Source organism: Nelusetta ayraudi, unplaced genomic scaffold (assembly GCF_046127955.1).
Source record: "Nelusetta ayraudi isolate G7.1 ecotype Tasmania unplaced genomic scaffold, CSIRO-AGI_Nayr_v1 ptg000005l, whole genome shotgun sequence".
In the NCBI taxonomy this organism is placed as follows: Eukaryota; Metazoa; Chordata; class Actinopteri; order Tetraodontiformes; family Monacanthidae; genus Nelusetta; species Nelusetta ayraudi.
The window spans coordinates 8581690-8595455 of record NW_027466055.1 but is presented as its reverse complement, the minus strand read 5'-3'; the positions used below and the strand labels follow the sequence as shown (position 1 = coordinate 8595455).

Below are 13766 nucleotides of genomic sequence, written 5' to 3'. Positions count from 1 at the left end.
GTCACATTTCTGAATATATATAAGATGTACTTGTAAAAAAAATACAAAGTAGTTTTTTCCTGCGGTGTAAAAACATTTACTACATGAATTTAGAGAGTTGGTGTAGCTAGAATCCGTAAATTATAGCTGAGGTCGTTCACGCACTGCAGAATAACGTGCGTGTCGGTTCACTCTGAGGTCACAACGCAGCCGTAGAGGAGCCACTTGCTTTTCGCGCCATTCACGTCTACCAGCGGAAGTCCGTCGGGTCACGTGACACGCCATCGCCCGCACTTTTCCCGCCACGAAGGAGGCCCACCTCCAGCAGCTAAAAGGCGCGAGTTGATTGGCTGCTGTAGACGTCACATTCGCGCCACTTCTCCCTCTGCGACAGGAGTCTCCCGCAGGCTGCCTGTGAATGAATGCTGCACTCCGGTGAACGCAAAGTGACAAAACTGCCATTTTAAACGGCGCGTTTTGGACCCAACGCACCCTAGGATCTAAAACTGGTATTCTGTCATCCGTGGGTCAACTTTTGCAGCCATGGCTCCCAAGGATTATGCAGCGGAGAAAGGTAATGGCAGGACTTTCAAAATAACGGCATGGCAGCAACAGGTTGCCGCAGCTAGTGGTTTACGATGTGAATACAGTTTAAGGGAGTTTGGTGGATCGGTGAGGTCGCATTATTTGAGTGCAGTTAGTCCACAAACTCCATCTAGCACTCGCGTGTACCTTAAAGTGGTTCGCGCATTCAGAACAAGTTTATTGAACCTACCATGTGGTAAGGTTTCGAAACTGCGTGGAGTATTCTTTTTTTGTTTTTTATTATTTTCTATCTTAAACGGATTTTTCATACGTTTCTCTCAGTCGAAATGTTTGTCTAAATGTTTGACATTTTAATATTCGAACTTGTCCGGTGTTCGGTTAGCTTCCCAGTGAGTGTGTAGTGACCCGGATGGACCTGGTTTAACAAAGGAGCTGGCGCCACTATGCAGCACATGTGTAACAATGGCTCAGCAAGCCCAATTTCCCCTAAATCACCCTTTTAAGCAGTGTGCACTTTTAATGTCGGCGTCTAGTTTTGGTTCATTTCAATTGATGAACACAACTCGAACCCGCACAACGCATTGAATTAGGCCAATTCGTCGACAGTGAATCGCTATGTGTCTTTTTTTTTTGTTTGTTTAATTTTTTTTTTTTTTAATAAATTACGTTACGCAAGAAGATTCTTTTAGACTTGCACTAAATCATTTGCTTGCGTGTAGTATTTTGTCTACGCTTAAAGTTAACTTTTTTTTCTCCCCTTTAAGTTTCTGTGACGGTGTAACACAGCTGAATGTCGTAGATTGTGACGCCGGCGTGCGGACGCTGATGTGCTTTGTCACTTCATGAGATCTCGCTGTTCTCTTAGCATTGCAGCTAACTGGCATATTTGCACATTCACGTCGACCAGTGCCTTCAAGGCGAGAACCTCAAACACTGCTTTCTGTTGAGACGAATTTTTCTGTGATTAAAAGGTCGCTGCAACGTCACCACATTAAACCCAAACCTCACTTTACGGCAAATTATCAACAAATATAGATGGGTAAAAACGCCGTAGTTGTAAACTTCCGTTTTTAGAGTTGTAAAGCGTGACGAATTGAAAATTTCGCCAGGCGGCTGCCCTTTCTTCGTTACATAATTAGGATGTGTGTATGCGTTCGTGCCAGCCAGCGAATTGTTTCACAAAATCACGTACTGTTTACGTTTAAAGGGCAGCCTAACGGTGCGCCCAGTGTGTACGGGGCTAAGCTAACTCTACGGCTAACACTGGGAGAAGATGGCTGGCTGGCCGCGCTCTAGAAAACAACAGCCAACACGGGGAGGGAGGGAGGGAGGGGGGTCTACTTTGCCGGGCGGACGCGCGGCGGACGTATATCTTCCTGGTGACGAGGCACAAAAAGCCATGTGCTGCTTTGTTTACAATAACATCCTCCAAGAGTGAAATAACGCACCGCGGCCGCACTTCTCTCCGCTTCGGCGTCAAAGTAAGTGGGCTACCGAGGCGACCTCGACCGCCGTTTAAGTTGAGTTTCTTTCCCCCCCCCCCACCCGAGTCATCCCGCTTAGTTGGGACTCTTTCGAGAAGTGAGCGTTATCTTTCCTGGAACGAGAAGGGAGAGGAGAAAAAAATGGACACTGAACTAAGCGCGACTGGTTGTGTGTAACACGGGCGCGACGAAGCCGTTTGCTGCGCAACGCCGGTTTATTTTATCTTCTCCCCCCCCCCCCCCCCCTCCCAGAACTCTAGAGGCGGAATCCGCGTCGTGTTGTGCATCCTTGGGCAGTTTGGACCTGTGTTGGAAGCTGTAGTGACTCATCGAGATTAAAGGATGCCATGTTGCTCAACAAAGAGGATGGGTGGGGGGGGAGGAGGAAGGAGTGGGGGTCGACGCAAAACAACAAATTAGCCTCCCAGTTTTAGGCCCCAACGCTTTGGTGCTGGTGTGTGTTTGTGTTTCGGTGAGAATTTCAAAACTGGGAATGGTTTTTTTTTTTTTTTTTTTTTTTTTTTAATGACACACCTTTTGTTTTTGTTTGTACAGATAAATGCAAAAGGTTCCTGCAGGAGTTTTACTCGGAGGATGAAAATGGGAAGAAGGTGTTTAAGTATGGAGCTCAACTCGTAAGTAACACTGCTGAAATGGTGATGCGAAACATGTTTGTCACTGTACAGTCAAAATAAATTGAGACAAATGGGATTTTTTTTTGTATTTTTTTTATTTTTTTAAACAATAGAAATATTGCCTGTTGTTGAAGAACACTTTGTATTTCAGCTTCATTTCCCAACCAGAGTTTTTTTTTTTTTTTTTTTGTCTTCGCTCAACACATGGTAGTTGGTTGGTTAGTTTATTTATTGTCCCCAATGTGGAAAATTTTCTTTGGTCTCATAACACGACAAGCAGGACGGCAACAACACTTGCACACAAACATCTTGTTTGTGGCAATAATGTTAAAAACGCATCAATGAGACCTGGTATTCAGTGCTCTAATGGTATTTTTAAATATATTACAGTTTGCCTTTGGTACTTTGTATCGTCTACCAGAGGGAAGAAGTTCCCTATTGAGTGCATGAGAGGGGTCGTTTGCCATTTTGACAGCTTTTTTTTCCTAAGCGCTTCCTTGTAAATACAACTTAATTGTTTACAGCTCTTCCCTATGATTTTTGAGGCTAGACATTATCGATTAGAATTTTTAGTGCTTTTTGTTTTTGTTTAAAGTTGTATATTTATATATTGTAAAAGACAAGGAATCGAAACGGTTGAAAATTGGAATGTGATGGGGAGATGAGTGAGTGCGCTGCAACAGCAACAACTGCCAGCGCAACCTGTCAAGTGCCAGCATCTTCAACGATGTGACGTGCGAGATAGCCCCCCACCCACCCACCCTCAGCCAATAAAATTGTTGCACCAAGCAGAGGTGACAGCTGTGCTTGTGTTTTGTTTTGTACAAGTCTGTCCAGAACCCTGGTTATTGAGTCTTGCCTAATGCGGGTGGGAAATGAACAAAAAAAACAAGCCTTGCAATGAGTGCTTTGTGCACACAGGTGGCGCTGGCCCACAGGGAGCAGGTGTCCCTCTCCGTGGAGCTGGACGACGTGGCAGAAGAATACCCCGAGCTGGTGGAGAGCATCTGTGAGAATGCAAAGCGCTACACGGGCCTGTTTGCCGACGCCGTCCACGAGCTGCTGCCGGAGTACAAAGAACGAGACGTGCGTGTATTTTTGTCTTTCGCTGGGCGGGTTTTTTCTCCCGTGTCACTGCCAGCATTTGGCCACGCCGCTCACAAATGAACTCACTCCACCAGGTTGTGGCCAAAGACACCCTGGATGTTTACATCGAGCACAGGCTGATGATGGAGCAGAGGGGTCGCGACCCTGCCGACACCAGAGACTCCCGGAACCAGTATCCGCCGGAGCTCATGAGGAGATTGTGAGTGCGACTCCGCTCGCGCCGACTGATGAGCTTTTCTCCTGCGTCCGTCACGGTCATTGACTCTCTGCGTGCGCGGCCTCTCCTCCAGCGAGCTCTACTTCAAAGCCGCCTCCTCCTCCAAACCCAAAGTGGTGCGCGACGTGCGGGCCGACAGCATCGGGAAGCTGGTCAACGTGCGGGGAATCGTGACCAGGGCCACCGAGGTCAAGCCCATGATGGCCGTCGCCACTTACACGTGTGACCAGTGTGGTGCCGAGACCTACCAGCCGGTACGATGTTATGTCATGCTTGTTGGTTTTTTTTAAACTCTAGCCAGATGCACATTGGCAGTTCCTCACTGGCGCTTGGCTTGTGTTCCACAGATCCAGTCCTCCTCCTTCATGCCCCTCATCATGTGTCCCAGCCAAGAGTGCGTCACCAACAAGTCCGGTGGGCGACTCTACCTGCAGACCAGAGGCTCCAAGTTCGTCAAATTCCAGGAGCTGCGCATCCAGGAACACGTAAGAAGACCCAGTCCCTACCTCACACCCAGCTGTTGGCATGAAATGAAAGCTAACTCTTCTGTGGGGTTTTTATTTATTTATTTTTTATTTTTTTTGTCCTGCAGAGTGACCAGGTGCCGGTGGGGAACATCCCCAGGAGCATGTCTGTGTTTTCCCGTGGAGAAAACACACGCATCGCTCAGCCAGGAGACCACGTGGCCATCACCGGGGTCTTCCTGCCTCTGCTGCGGACCGGCTTCAGACAGGCTCAGCAGGTGAGTGAGCACCAGGTTCAGCCTGAGGGTGGCGTTCTTCTGCCCGTCATCTGTACGCAGCTAACCACAGACCTCCAGGAAGTGCGCTGGTCCCCATAAATATTGTATATTTTTGGCAAGATTGATTGGTAGTGCGTTAAATTGAACCAAAATAACAAAGGTGAAGAAGAAGAATGCATAATGACAGCAGCAACTGCACAGTGCAAAAAGATTCTGACATATGTGCACTTTTCTGGTAAATTTATTGAGTGGTCGATCAGAAGTCAAGTCTGTTGAGCTTTGTGCTCCCTGTCTTTGATTATGATTCCAGGGTCTCCTGTCAGAGACCTTCATGGAGGCCCACAGCATCACGCTCATGAACAAGACGGAGGACGACGAGCTGGGCAACGAGGAGCTGAACGAGGAAGAGCTGCGTGGAATCACAGGTTGGTGATGAAGACTACCTGAATGGGCGCAGACCCATAAATCAGACTGGGAATTCTCATGTCAGATTCTTTGAATGTAAAAAAAAAAACCAACAAACATAGATTTGTATTGTTTGGCTTGCAGAGGAGGGCTTCTATGAGAAGCTGGCCGGCTCCATCGCACCAGAGATCTACGGACACGAGGATGTGAAGAAGGCTCTGCTCCTGCTCCTGGTTGGCGGAGTGCAGCAGGCACCAAAGGGCATGAAGATCCGAGGTGAGCCCTCACCTGACTGGCACACTTGAACTTTTAAGGGAAAATGTCCCGACGGTTTACACCGCAGTGCCGCTGGAGGTCTCACTGACCTAAAATCAACATGATGGAATCTACTCATGCCGGATCCAATGTGTTTATCAAAGACTGAGTTGAACCTTTTTGTCTCCTGTCAACCGTCTAACCTCCTGGTCTCCTCTCATAAGGCACCATCAACATCTGCCTGATGGGCGACCCGGGAGTGGCCAAGTCCCAGCTGCTGTCCTACATCGACCGTCTGGCCCCTCGAAGTGAGCGGCCACACTCTGTCTTCTTTGATATTTCATCTCTCCAGGAATTCTCATTCCATTAGCAGCGGCGCAGTGAAATATTCACTTTTTCTCATGTTCTCTGGTGACCTCGGTGTGAAAGTTGTTTTCCTCTGGTGTACAAAAGAGGATTAGGGCCACAAGAAGATGGAAAAAAAAAATTACAGGGAGATTTTTATTTGAGTTGAAATTTCTTTAATAAAGTAAAAGATTTTGTGAAAAAGGTCGACGTAAAAAGACATTTTTGTGAAGTCATTAAATGGCCGTTCAATCTAAACCGTGATCTCATTTGACGGCCAGAGAAAGGTGCATTTGAATCTCCCGTCCCTTAACGCCGCATGCATCTCTGCCCTCCAGGCCAGTACACCACCGGTCGCGGCTCGTCCGGCGTGGGTCTGACCGCCGCCGTAATGCAGGACCCCATGACCGGCGAGATGACCCTGGAGGGCGGAGCCCTGGTGCTCGCCGACCAGGGCGTCTGCTGCATCGACGAGTTCGACAAGATGGCCGACGCCGACCGCACGGCCATCCACGAGGTGATGGAGCAGCAGACCATCTCCATCGCCAAGGTAACCACCAGCCCGCCTGGTCGCTGCTCCTCGACTCGTCCCAGAGACCCCGCCCTCTTCATCCTCACCAGCTTCACCGACCCCCAGCTTCTCCACCATCCTCTTTACCATTCTTCATCCTCCCCATCGTCTTCTCCATTCATCCTCCCCATCTTCTTCCCATCACCATCTCCTCCACCATCCCCCTCATGTTCACCATCTCCTTCTTCTCCCAGGCCGGCATCATGACCTCTCTGAACGCCCGCTGCTCCATCCTGGCCGCCGCCAACCCCGCCTACGGCCGCTACAACCCACGCAAGAGCATCGAGCAGAACATCCAGCTGCCGGCCGCCCTGCTCTCCCGTTTCGACCTGCTGTGGCTGATCCAGGACAAGCCCGACGCCGACGCCGACCTGCGCCTGGCCCAGCACATCACCTACGTGCACCAGCACTGCCGCCAGCCACCCACGCACTTCACGCCCATCGACATGAAGCTGATGAGGTGAGGATTGGAAATTCCAGCTTTTTAGAAGGGGGGGGTCAATGCAGCTTCAGTAGCTGGTTCTGACCACGAATGCCTGCAGGCGGTACATCGCGCTGTGCAAGAAGCGGCAGCCCGTGGTGCCAGAGTCGCTGTCCGACTACCTCACCGCCGCGTACGTGGAGATGAGGAAAGAAGCCCGAGTGAGCAAAGACACCACCTTCACCTCGGCCCGGACCCTCCTGTCCATCCTCCGGCTGGCCACGGCTCTGGTGAGAACAACCACGAAGCAAATCCTTAAAAACCTGCACAGTCTTTTACTTGCATTATAAATCAGAATTTCAAAAAATATATGAATTTTTAAGGCATTTTCTTGTCCAGTTCACGGAGGTTCTATTAACCTATTAAAACTGAAGTCTTAAATTGTCACTGCAACCAGACCTGAAGCGTGACGACCCTCCTCCTCTTGTCCCTTGTGTGATAAAGTGCTTACAGTGCAGGTAGAGATGATAACCTCGCCTACTGCAGTGTGAGCACTTCTTTCCTGCAGTGGACCGAAACTGCTCTGGGTTGTCACGATGACTCGGGAAAAGTCGTTGAATTTTTCCATGTATTTAAGACTTGAAGAGGGGTTTTTGTTTAAAAAGGATTTTTACTTGAGTGACAGTTTTTGATCTCTGCTCCAGCGCCATCATTTGGACCTCTGGCTGTCAAAAGTGCTGTTTGTGCAGGTAGCCGTCATCCACCTACTGCAAAACCAGCACTTCAGGCAGACGGGGTGGTAGTGCCGTCCTCGCCCACAGGGGGGAGACTGACGACGGGAAGCGATGCAGATGCTCCAGATGTTCCTGGGGCTCCTGTCTGGTCCCGGGCAGCTTTGCAGGGTGGGCAGTCGGCCTGTGTGTGTCAGCAGCAGCTGTGCAAACCCATGCAAAGCTGACCGTGGCCGGAGCTGTCGCCGTCACAACGCAATACCTGAAGAATTGTGGCTTTTCCTCCTCCTCGCCTGAAGAGACTAGCTGGTGTTGAGAGGCGGAGACTTGGGCAATTGCCAGCCATCCCAGAGGGCATTGCACTTGTCTCGGTCTGACAGTGCCGGCACAGCGCAGCCTAACACCTCCGTCAGCGCCGGCCAGTCCGAACGTTCGTTGCCCTCGTCCGTTTCCGTCTGAAGAAAAATCCTCCTCACGCTCCCTCGTTGTTTGGTGGCCCGTGCACAGGCCCGCCTCCGCATGATGGACACGGTGGAGAAGGAGGACGTCAACGAGGCCATGAGGCTGACGGAGATGTCCAAGGATTCGCTGCAAGCCGACAAGTCCAGCAGCACCAGGTGGGTTGATGTGTTCATTTCATTTTTTGTTTTTTTAAAAAAAAAAAAACAGGAACTGAATGGCGGCTTCCGCTCTGCACCTGAGAGCAGCAGCCGGACGTTGGCAGGCGGCGCCGCCGGTTTTACGAGTTTCAGAAGTGGCTGTGAGAGTAGCGGCGAGCAGGAAGCTGTTAAAACGGCTCTGTTTTGTTTTTGTATTTTATGGAGCAGAGCGACTGGAGACCAGTGACATGTTCACGCTAATCGCCCCTCAACTGTCGTGCAACTGAAGCGTGAAGGAAAAAAACAAAGAACTCAAAATCTGCCTCTGGGGTTAAGGGTTTGTGGGTAAACGCAAAGCGTAAAAATCAGGGCTTCCCACGGTCGTGGAAAACCTGGACAGATCATGAAGGTTGGCTCTTGCAAACTGGCAGAATCTGTTTGTTCTGCCCCAACGTAGGCGTTGAGTCTTCAACAATGCTACGACTTTACCTCCTTCACAAGTCGCCATCGTTGAGCCACTCTGCTTTTCAGTGTCAGAACTGGAGGCAGTATTTCTGGTGACACTCTCTGCGTTTCCATTACCCCCACAATTGTGCAAAGCTTAAATATCACAATAAAAAAACTAGTTATGGAAATGCCTAAACTACGCAGAAGTCTCATGGAAACGCTTTCGCATTTACGCGTCGGCGAATGTGACGTATGGGGTCATGTGACCAGTTCACACATCAATCATTGATCAGTTTAATGAAACTTTCTGAAATTATTTAAATAGAGAAACCGCGTTCGGCGAAAACGGTGCGTTCGCACAGTCTGACACCACTCTCCACAAACGTCTTTAACTCGAGCGATCCCTTTCCCTCGCCAGGGCTCAGCGACCCTCCGACGTGATCTTCTCGCTGGTGCGCGAGCTGTCCACAGAGGGCGGCGCGGGCAAGGTGGTCCGCATGGGCGAGGCGGAGCAGCGCTGCGTCTCCCGCGGCTTCACGCCGGCCCAGTTCGAGGAGGCGCTGGAGGAGTACGAGGAGCTCAACGTGTGGCAGATCAACCAGGCGCGCAGCCGCATCACCTTCGTGTGAGCGGCACCGTGTGCCTTGCCCCTCCCCATTCTTATGGACTGGTGTTGAAGCTCCGCCTCCTCTCCTCCTGGAGGCCCCTGAAGTGCAGCACAGTGGAGACTCTTCGCGCGCCATCATTTCAGAAGTTTTCCTGCCCCTGCTTGCTAGTGTTACTCTCTTTTTAAACTATTTCTCCGCTCAAAGCTTGTAAATATGTATGTTGGTTGTGTAACGTTGGAAGGTTTGAATCTCTGTATATTTTATACCTGCTGCAGGATTTGGAAAAAAGTGGAGCCTTATTTTTGTGATGGATAGCTGAGCGCCACACACACAGTGTTCTGATGTGCTCCTGAATCTTGGTGAATAAAGGCAACGTGATCAGCCCCGAACATCTGGTCTGTCTTGTCTGGTGGACGGCAGCCGTCTCTTGATGCGACGGCCGTCGTCTTTGCTCATAAACGATGATAATGTGTGGGTTTGTAACTAATGATTAGAACTCTTACTGGCTCGCAACGTGAATCATAAAGGTTTAAGGAAACGAGCTGCAGGAGGCTGGAGCTGCTTTTTAAAAACAACCTGACGTTCTCTTCAAATCAAGTATGGAAAAGGTGAAAGAAAAATTTTCCGTTCTTTTTATTAAAGACCCCCGTGTTGGTTTGTATGTATTTATATTTGTACTTTTAAATCTTTAATTTCTAAACTTTATTTGTTCACTCAATTTTTCAGAGAGCCTCAAAACTTTTGGTGATTTATTAAAAAAAGGTTTTAGTTCCTCCCTTTGAGACCACCCAATTTTGTGTGGAACAACTCCCGACGCAGCGGAGGTTAAACACGCTGCAACCTCGAGTTCAGCTGAAGCTCCGCTGCTGGAGTCTGGGAAAAAACAAGGATGTAAAAATAACTTATTTATTTACATGTGGAAAGAAATGTCGCACATGTTGGCAGTTTAAATTGCGCAGTGTATTAAGTGTGTCCCTACTTAATAAATGTTGCACTACAAAACCCTTGGCCCAAGGGTTCCTGAGCTTCCAGGAAGTCATAACAGACCAGGCAGATTCAGGCCCTGGTTGGTTCCTGCAGTTGGGACCCTACAAATACACACACTAGACATGTAAGACTGGAAGAAAAAGTATGTTGAAAACGGTATGTTGATTTTTAATTTTTCGGACATGTTGAGATTTTGCATTCTACCTCTCTTGTCTCATGCTAAACTCTTATAGGACAGTCATTTCAGTGAGTATGAGGGTGTTAAAAAAAAAAAAAATTTTCCCTGAAAAAATATTAAATTAGATTTAATTAAAAGAATTTATCTATATTGTTTACCCCTAAAAAAACAATGACATTACGATAGCAAGTCAAGGAGGGCAAGGCGCAGCTGCTGCAGGTCCTGCCTGCAACATACACATAAATGCCAGCCATTGTCCTTAGGAAGGTCCTAAAGTCATCAAACAAAAACTCACGTGTTCATCTCATCAAGGCCTACAATTCACGCATAGCAACCTTCACTGAAAACAAACAGGAAGTTCATAATTTGCTTACACATATGATTAAGGAGGCATCTTCCAGTTCCCATTTCACCCACAAAACATTCTTCAAAACTCATCACAATTGACACACAGGTCCAGACTGGTGAAACATTTCACAGACACGAGGAAGACCCCCCCAGTCCCACTTACTCACTACTCTCCTTATAAATAGGGCAAAAAGTGTGTTCTAATTTTTTTTGTCTCTTCTTTTTGGGCCCCCGCTGACACATTTTGTTTGTTGGCAGCATTTTTTCCCCTCCAACAGTTGCAACAGTCGTCACAGCAGGTGATGCTTGCCTCTAGCAGTTAATGGGGCCCTTTTTCCGTTTGAAGTCTGTTCTCTTTATGGCATGGCTGCAAAAAGTGCAGGAGCCTCTATTATTCTTAATTGGCACCAAAAGCCCCTTATTAGACTTTATTAAAAGAGGGGTGGAGTCAACCCTCTGCTCTCCTATTGGGCAGAATGCTGAGTCTCTGGGGGTCCGATGCAGGCGTTTGTATTTAACCCGCACCTTCCCTTTTAGCAGAGTGAAGACAGTTTGCTGTGCCAGGTGAGTGAAGCGCTGCTGCCACTTTTATCATCTGAGTCACTTTTCATCAGGATCAGCATGTTTAAGAATTGTTCCATCTAAGACATTTTTAAACTTAAAAATCTGTTTTTGGGCCCCAAAATTCTTTCCTCGTTTGTCTGAAGGCTTCAAGATGATTTCCTCGTTGTGGGTGGCGGGGCCACTCTACTGTCTGATGTTGCTTCCCGGTCAGTTCTCAATTACTGGGTTTCACTTTTTTTTTTTTAAAAGACGCCGCAGGATAACCTGTCTCTTAAACCTGACCTCCTGTGCGCTCTCTTTGCAGGCCTGCTGCAGGCCAAATCTCTGTTAAACATCATGAAACAAGAAGGTAAGTCCCGTCCGAGACTTGCAGATCTGAGAGTGAAAATAATCGTTGCGAAGCGCCACTTGTTTTCTCCTTCCCCTCGTGCAACAGAGATGGTGCCCGTCGGCAACGTGAACATCGGGTCAGACAAAGCACACGACTTCCTGACTCACTCCAGGCCCAAGCGTAACGCGGAGCCTCGGTGGTACCGAGGAAACCCAGACTTCCAGTCCTACTACCGCTACTACAGCAGCATCGGCCACACCGAGGGGGTGAGACGTCACCGAGGAGCTCTTAGCTCTTTATCTTTACTCATGCAACGCTGATGTGAAGTGTGTTGTAAAGGGGCTTTTTTTTGTTTTCGTTTTTGTTAAGACTAAATCGCTGACCTTGAAGATGTCCAGGAAGGGTTTTTAGGCATTCATTTTCCTGGCAGTAGACTTCTCACTGTTGACCAGAAATCCCTTTTCAGTATTTTCAATTCTGAATTTGAATTTAAAAGTTTTCTTTGTCTGAAAGTTCGAGGATTGAGGTTTTTAGTGAACCCCGCGCGTCAGACTGAGTAGAATCCAGTAATAAAGAAGTGCATTGCAAACCAACGCAGAGATGTTTTCCACATGTCTGGTCCAATAGGTTAAATCTGCTGTTGATTGTCAAAATTGCAATGTGGTGAGTCTCTCTACAAACATATTTCCTCTATTAACTGAGAGGACGATTTTCTATTTTTGTCGAAGCAAAAGGAGCTAATCAGTGATCGAGACATGTCAGCGCCACCTGGAGGTCTGTCCTCCGAGATTGTCCCGGATTGTCCGAACTGCTATTTCTTTCGTGAACCTGCCCTCGTCTTGTGAGTGCTGAACGGCTGGTTGCCCCCTCCGTCTCGCAGCTCTACGAGATCGACAAGCTGCGGATGCTCTACCAGCAGATGAGGTACCTGGAGCACGTCTACGGCCCCAACGCCTCCTACTTCCAGAGCAAGCTGGGCGTGCCCCCCATCATGTGCGACCCCGCCACCGACAAGAAGTGTAAAGTGGTCGATCAGCCGCCGCCTCCTCCCCCCATGAAGGGGGTCCCCAGGGCCACGCCGCCCCCCGCCACCGCCCCTCCCCCGCTGCCCGCCGCCCCGTCCATCTCCCAGGCCGATGTCCTCTACCTGTGCAACAAGAAGGACCCCCTGTGCAAGCCCCACATCGTCTACATGCCCACGGGGGCCGTGCCCGTGCTCTGCGACCCCCGCTACCACCCCCACTGCTCCCCGCAGAAAGCCGCCCCGGAGCCGGTGGCCGTGCCGCAGCCGCCGCCTCCTCCGCCCAAGAAATCGGCCCCGCCGCCGCCCTCTCTGATCCTGGTGAAGAAATCCCCCCCGGCCCCGGTGCGCACCTTCAAGGGCATGGAGTACGACTGCGACCCCTACTGGGACCCCGACTGCCTGATCGACAACCCGCCGCGGCCCGTCAAGGGGAAGATCGTGGCGCTGCCTCCCCCGCCTCCGCCCCCCGTCGAGGAGGAGAAAAAGGAAGTGGCGGTGGAGGAGGCGGTTCCTCCCCCTGCTCCCGTGGAGAAGAAGAAGCCCCTCTACCCCTACCCCTACCCCTACTACGGGATGCCCTACGACCCCCGGGACGACCTGTACGACCCCGTCCGCTTCCAGTACCCCCAGCCTGCCGCCTCTGCGGACGAGCCGGCCGACGACCTCGCAGAGAAGAGCCAGTAGGGTTCCCAATTCCCTTTCTGCTTCTGTTTTGAAACCCATCCAAGACTTTAAACTGCGGTAAACGAACCAGAAAAAAGAAAGAAAAGAAGAGAGAAAACTCCCAGTGGTGCACTTTTATTTGTATCGACACGTTTTGCCATGTTAAGCTGCCAAATGAGCTGTCGGGAGGTGAATAAAAGCGGTTCTCCAGTCAACACCATCGTGTCGTGTCAATGATTTGAGGTAATAAAGCGTCACAAAAGACGCTCCGGTCACGAACATGCGGCGGCAGCAGCAGCTCCAGTGCCACATGGAAGGTACATCCAGACTCATAAAGCTCCAGCGTGCAGGTGGGGGGTCATTACGTCTGGTTCCGCTGTACATTTTAATAGCCATAAAGAAAAAGGAAAGGAAAAAAAAACAAAAAACCCGCTGACTCCTGCTCGAACCCCCTCCCTCCTGCTCCACCCCCCACTTTAACACTTTAGCAGCAGGAGCACCACTTTTAAAACACCCGCAGCTCCACGCGGGAGGTGCTCACAGGCTCCATTTAGTGCACGTACGACCCGTTTACGAGCG

General features: G+C 49.6%; 2 protein-coding genes across 2 annotated transcripts; both read left to right on the top strand.

Annotated features, from left to right (window-relative positions):
- The first annotated feature begins 339 nt into the window (after positions 1-339).
- On the top strand, positions 340-9481 carry mcm7 (minichromosome maintenance complex component 7). The gene is made up of 15 exons (XM_076012302.1): positions 340-553; positions 2565-2644; positions 3566-3730; positions 3826-3950; positions 4042-4222; positions 4316-4453; positions 4561-4710; positions 5021-5135; positions 5260-5391; positions 5595-5678; positions 6054-6265; positions 6481-6746; positions 6829-6997; positions 7946-8055; positions 8903-9481. The coding sequence occupies exons 1-15, from the start codon at positions 523-525 to the stop codon at positions 9111-9113; spliced, it is 2169 nt and encodes a 722-aa protein (XP_075868417.1). The 5' UTR covers positions 340-522; the 3' UTR covers positions 9114-9481.
- Positions 9482-11207: 1726 nt separating this feature from the next.
- and4 (actinodin4) lies at positions 11208-13258 on the top strand. The gene is made up of 4 exons (XM_076012301.1): positions 11208-11375; positions 11474-11518; positions 11606-11766; positions 12381-13258. The coding sequence occupies exons 1-4, from the start codon at positions 11321-11323 to the stop codon at positions 13206-13208; spliced, it is 1089 nt and encodes a 362-aa protein (XP_075868416.1). The 5' UTR covers positions 11208-11320; the 3' UTR covers positions 13209-13258.
- The last annotated feature ends 508 nt before the right edge of the window (positions 13259-13766 follow it).

Excerpts from the sequence above, each read along its gene's own strand:
- mcm7 (XM_076012302.1), top strand. The coding sequence starts at position 523 with ATGGCTCCCAAGGATTATGCAGCGGAGAAAG. Across the intron at positions 554-2,564 it reads GGATTATGCAGCGGAGAAAG|ATAAATGCAAAAGGTTCCTG; the intron begins GTAATGGCAGGA and ends TTGTTTGTACAG. Across the intron at positions 8,056-8,902 it reads GACAAGTCCAGCAGCACCAG|GGCTCAGCGACCCTCCGACG; the intron begins GTGGGTTGATGT and ends TTCCCTCGCCAG.
- and4 (XM_076012301.1), top strand. The coding sequence starts at position 11,321 with ATGATTTCCTCGTTGTGGGTGGCGGGGCCACTCTACTGTCTGATGTTG. Across the intron at positions 11,519-11,605 it reads AAACATCATGAAACAAGAAG|AGATGGTGCCCGTCGGCAAC; the intron begins GTAAGTCCCGTC and ends CTCGTGCAACAG. Across the intron at positions 11,767-12,380 it reads GCATCGGCCACACCGAGGGG|CTCTACGAGATCGACAAGCT; the intron begins GTGAGACGTCAC and ends TCCGTCTCGCAG.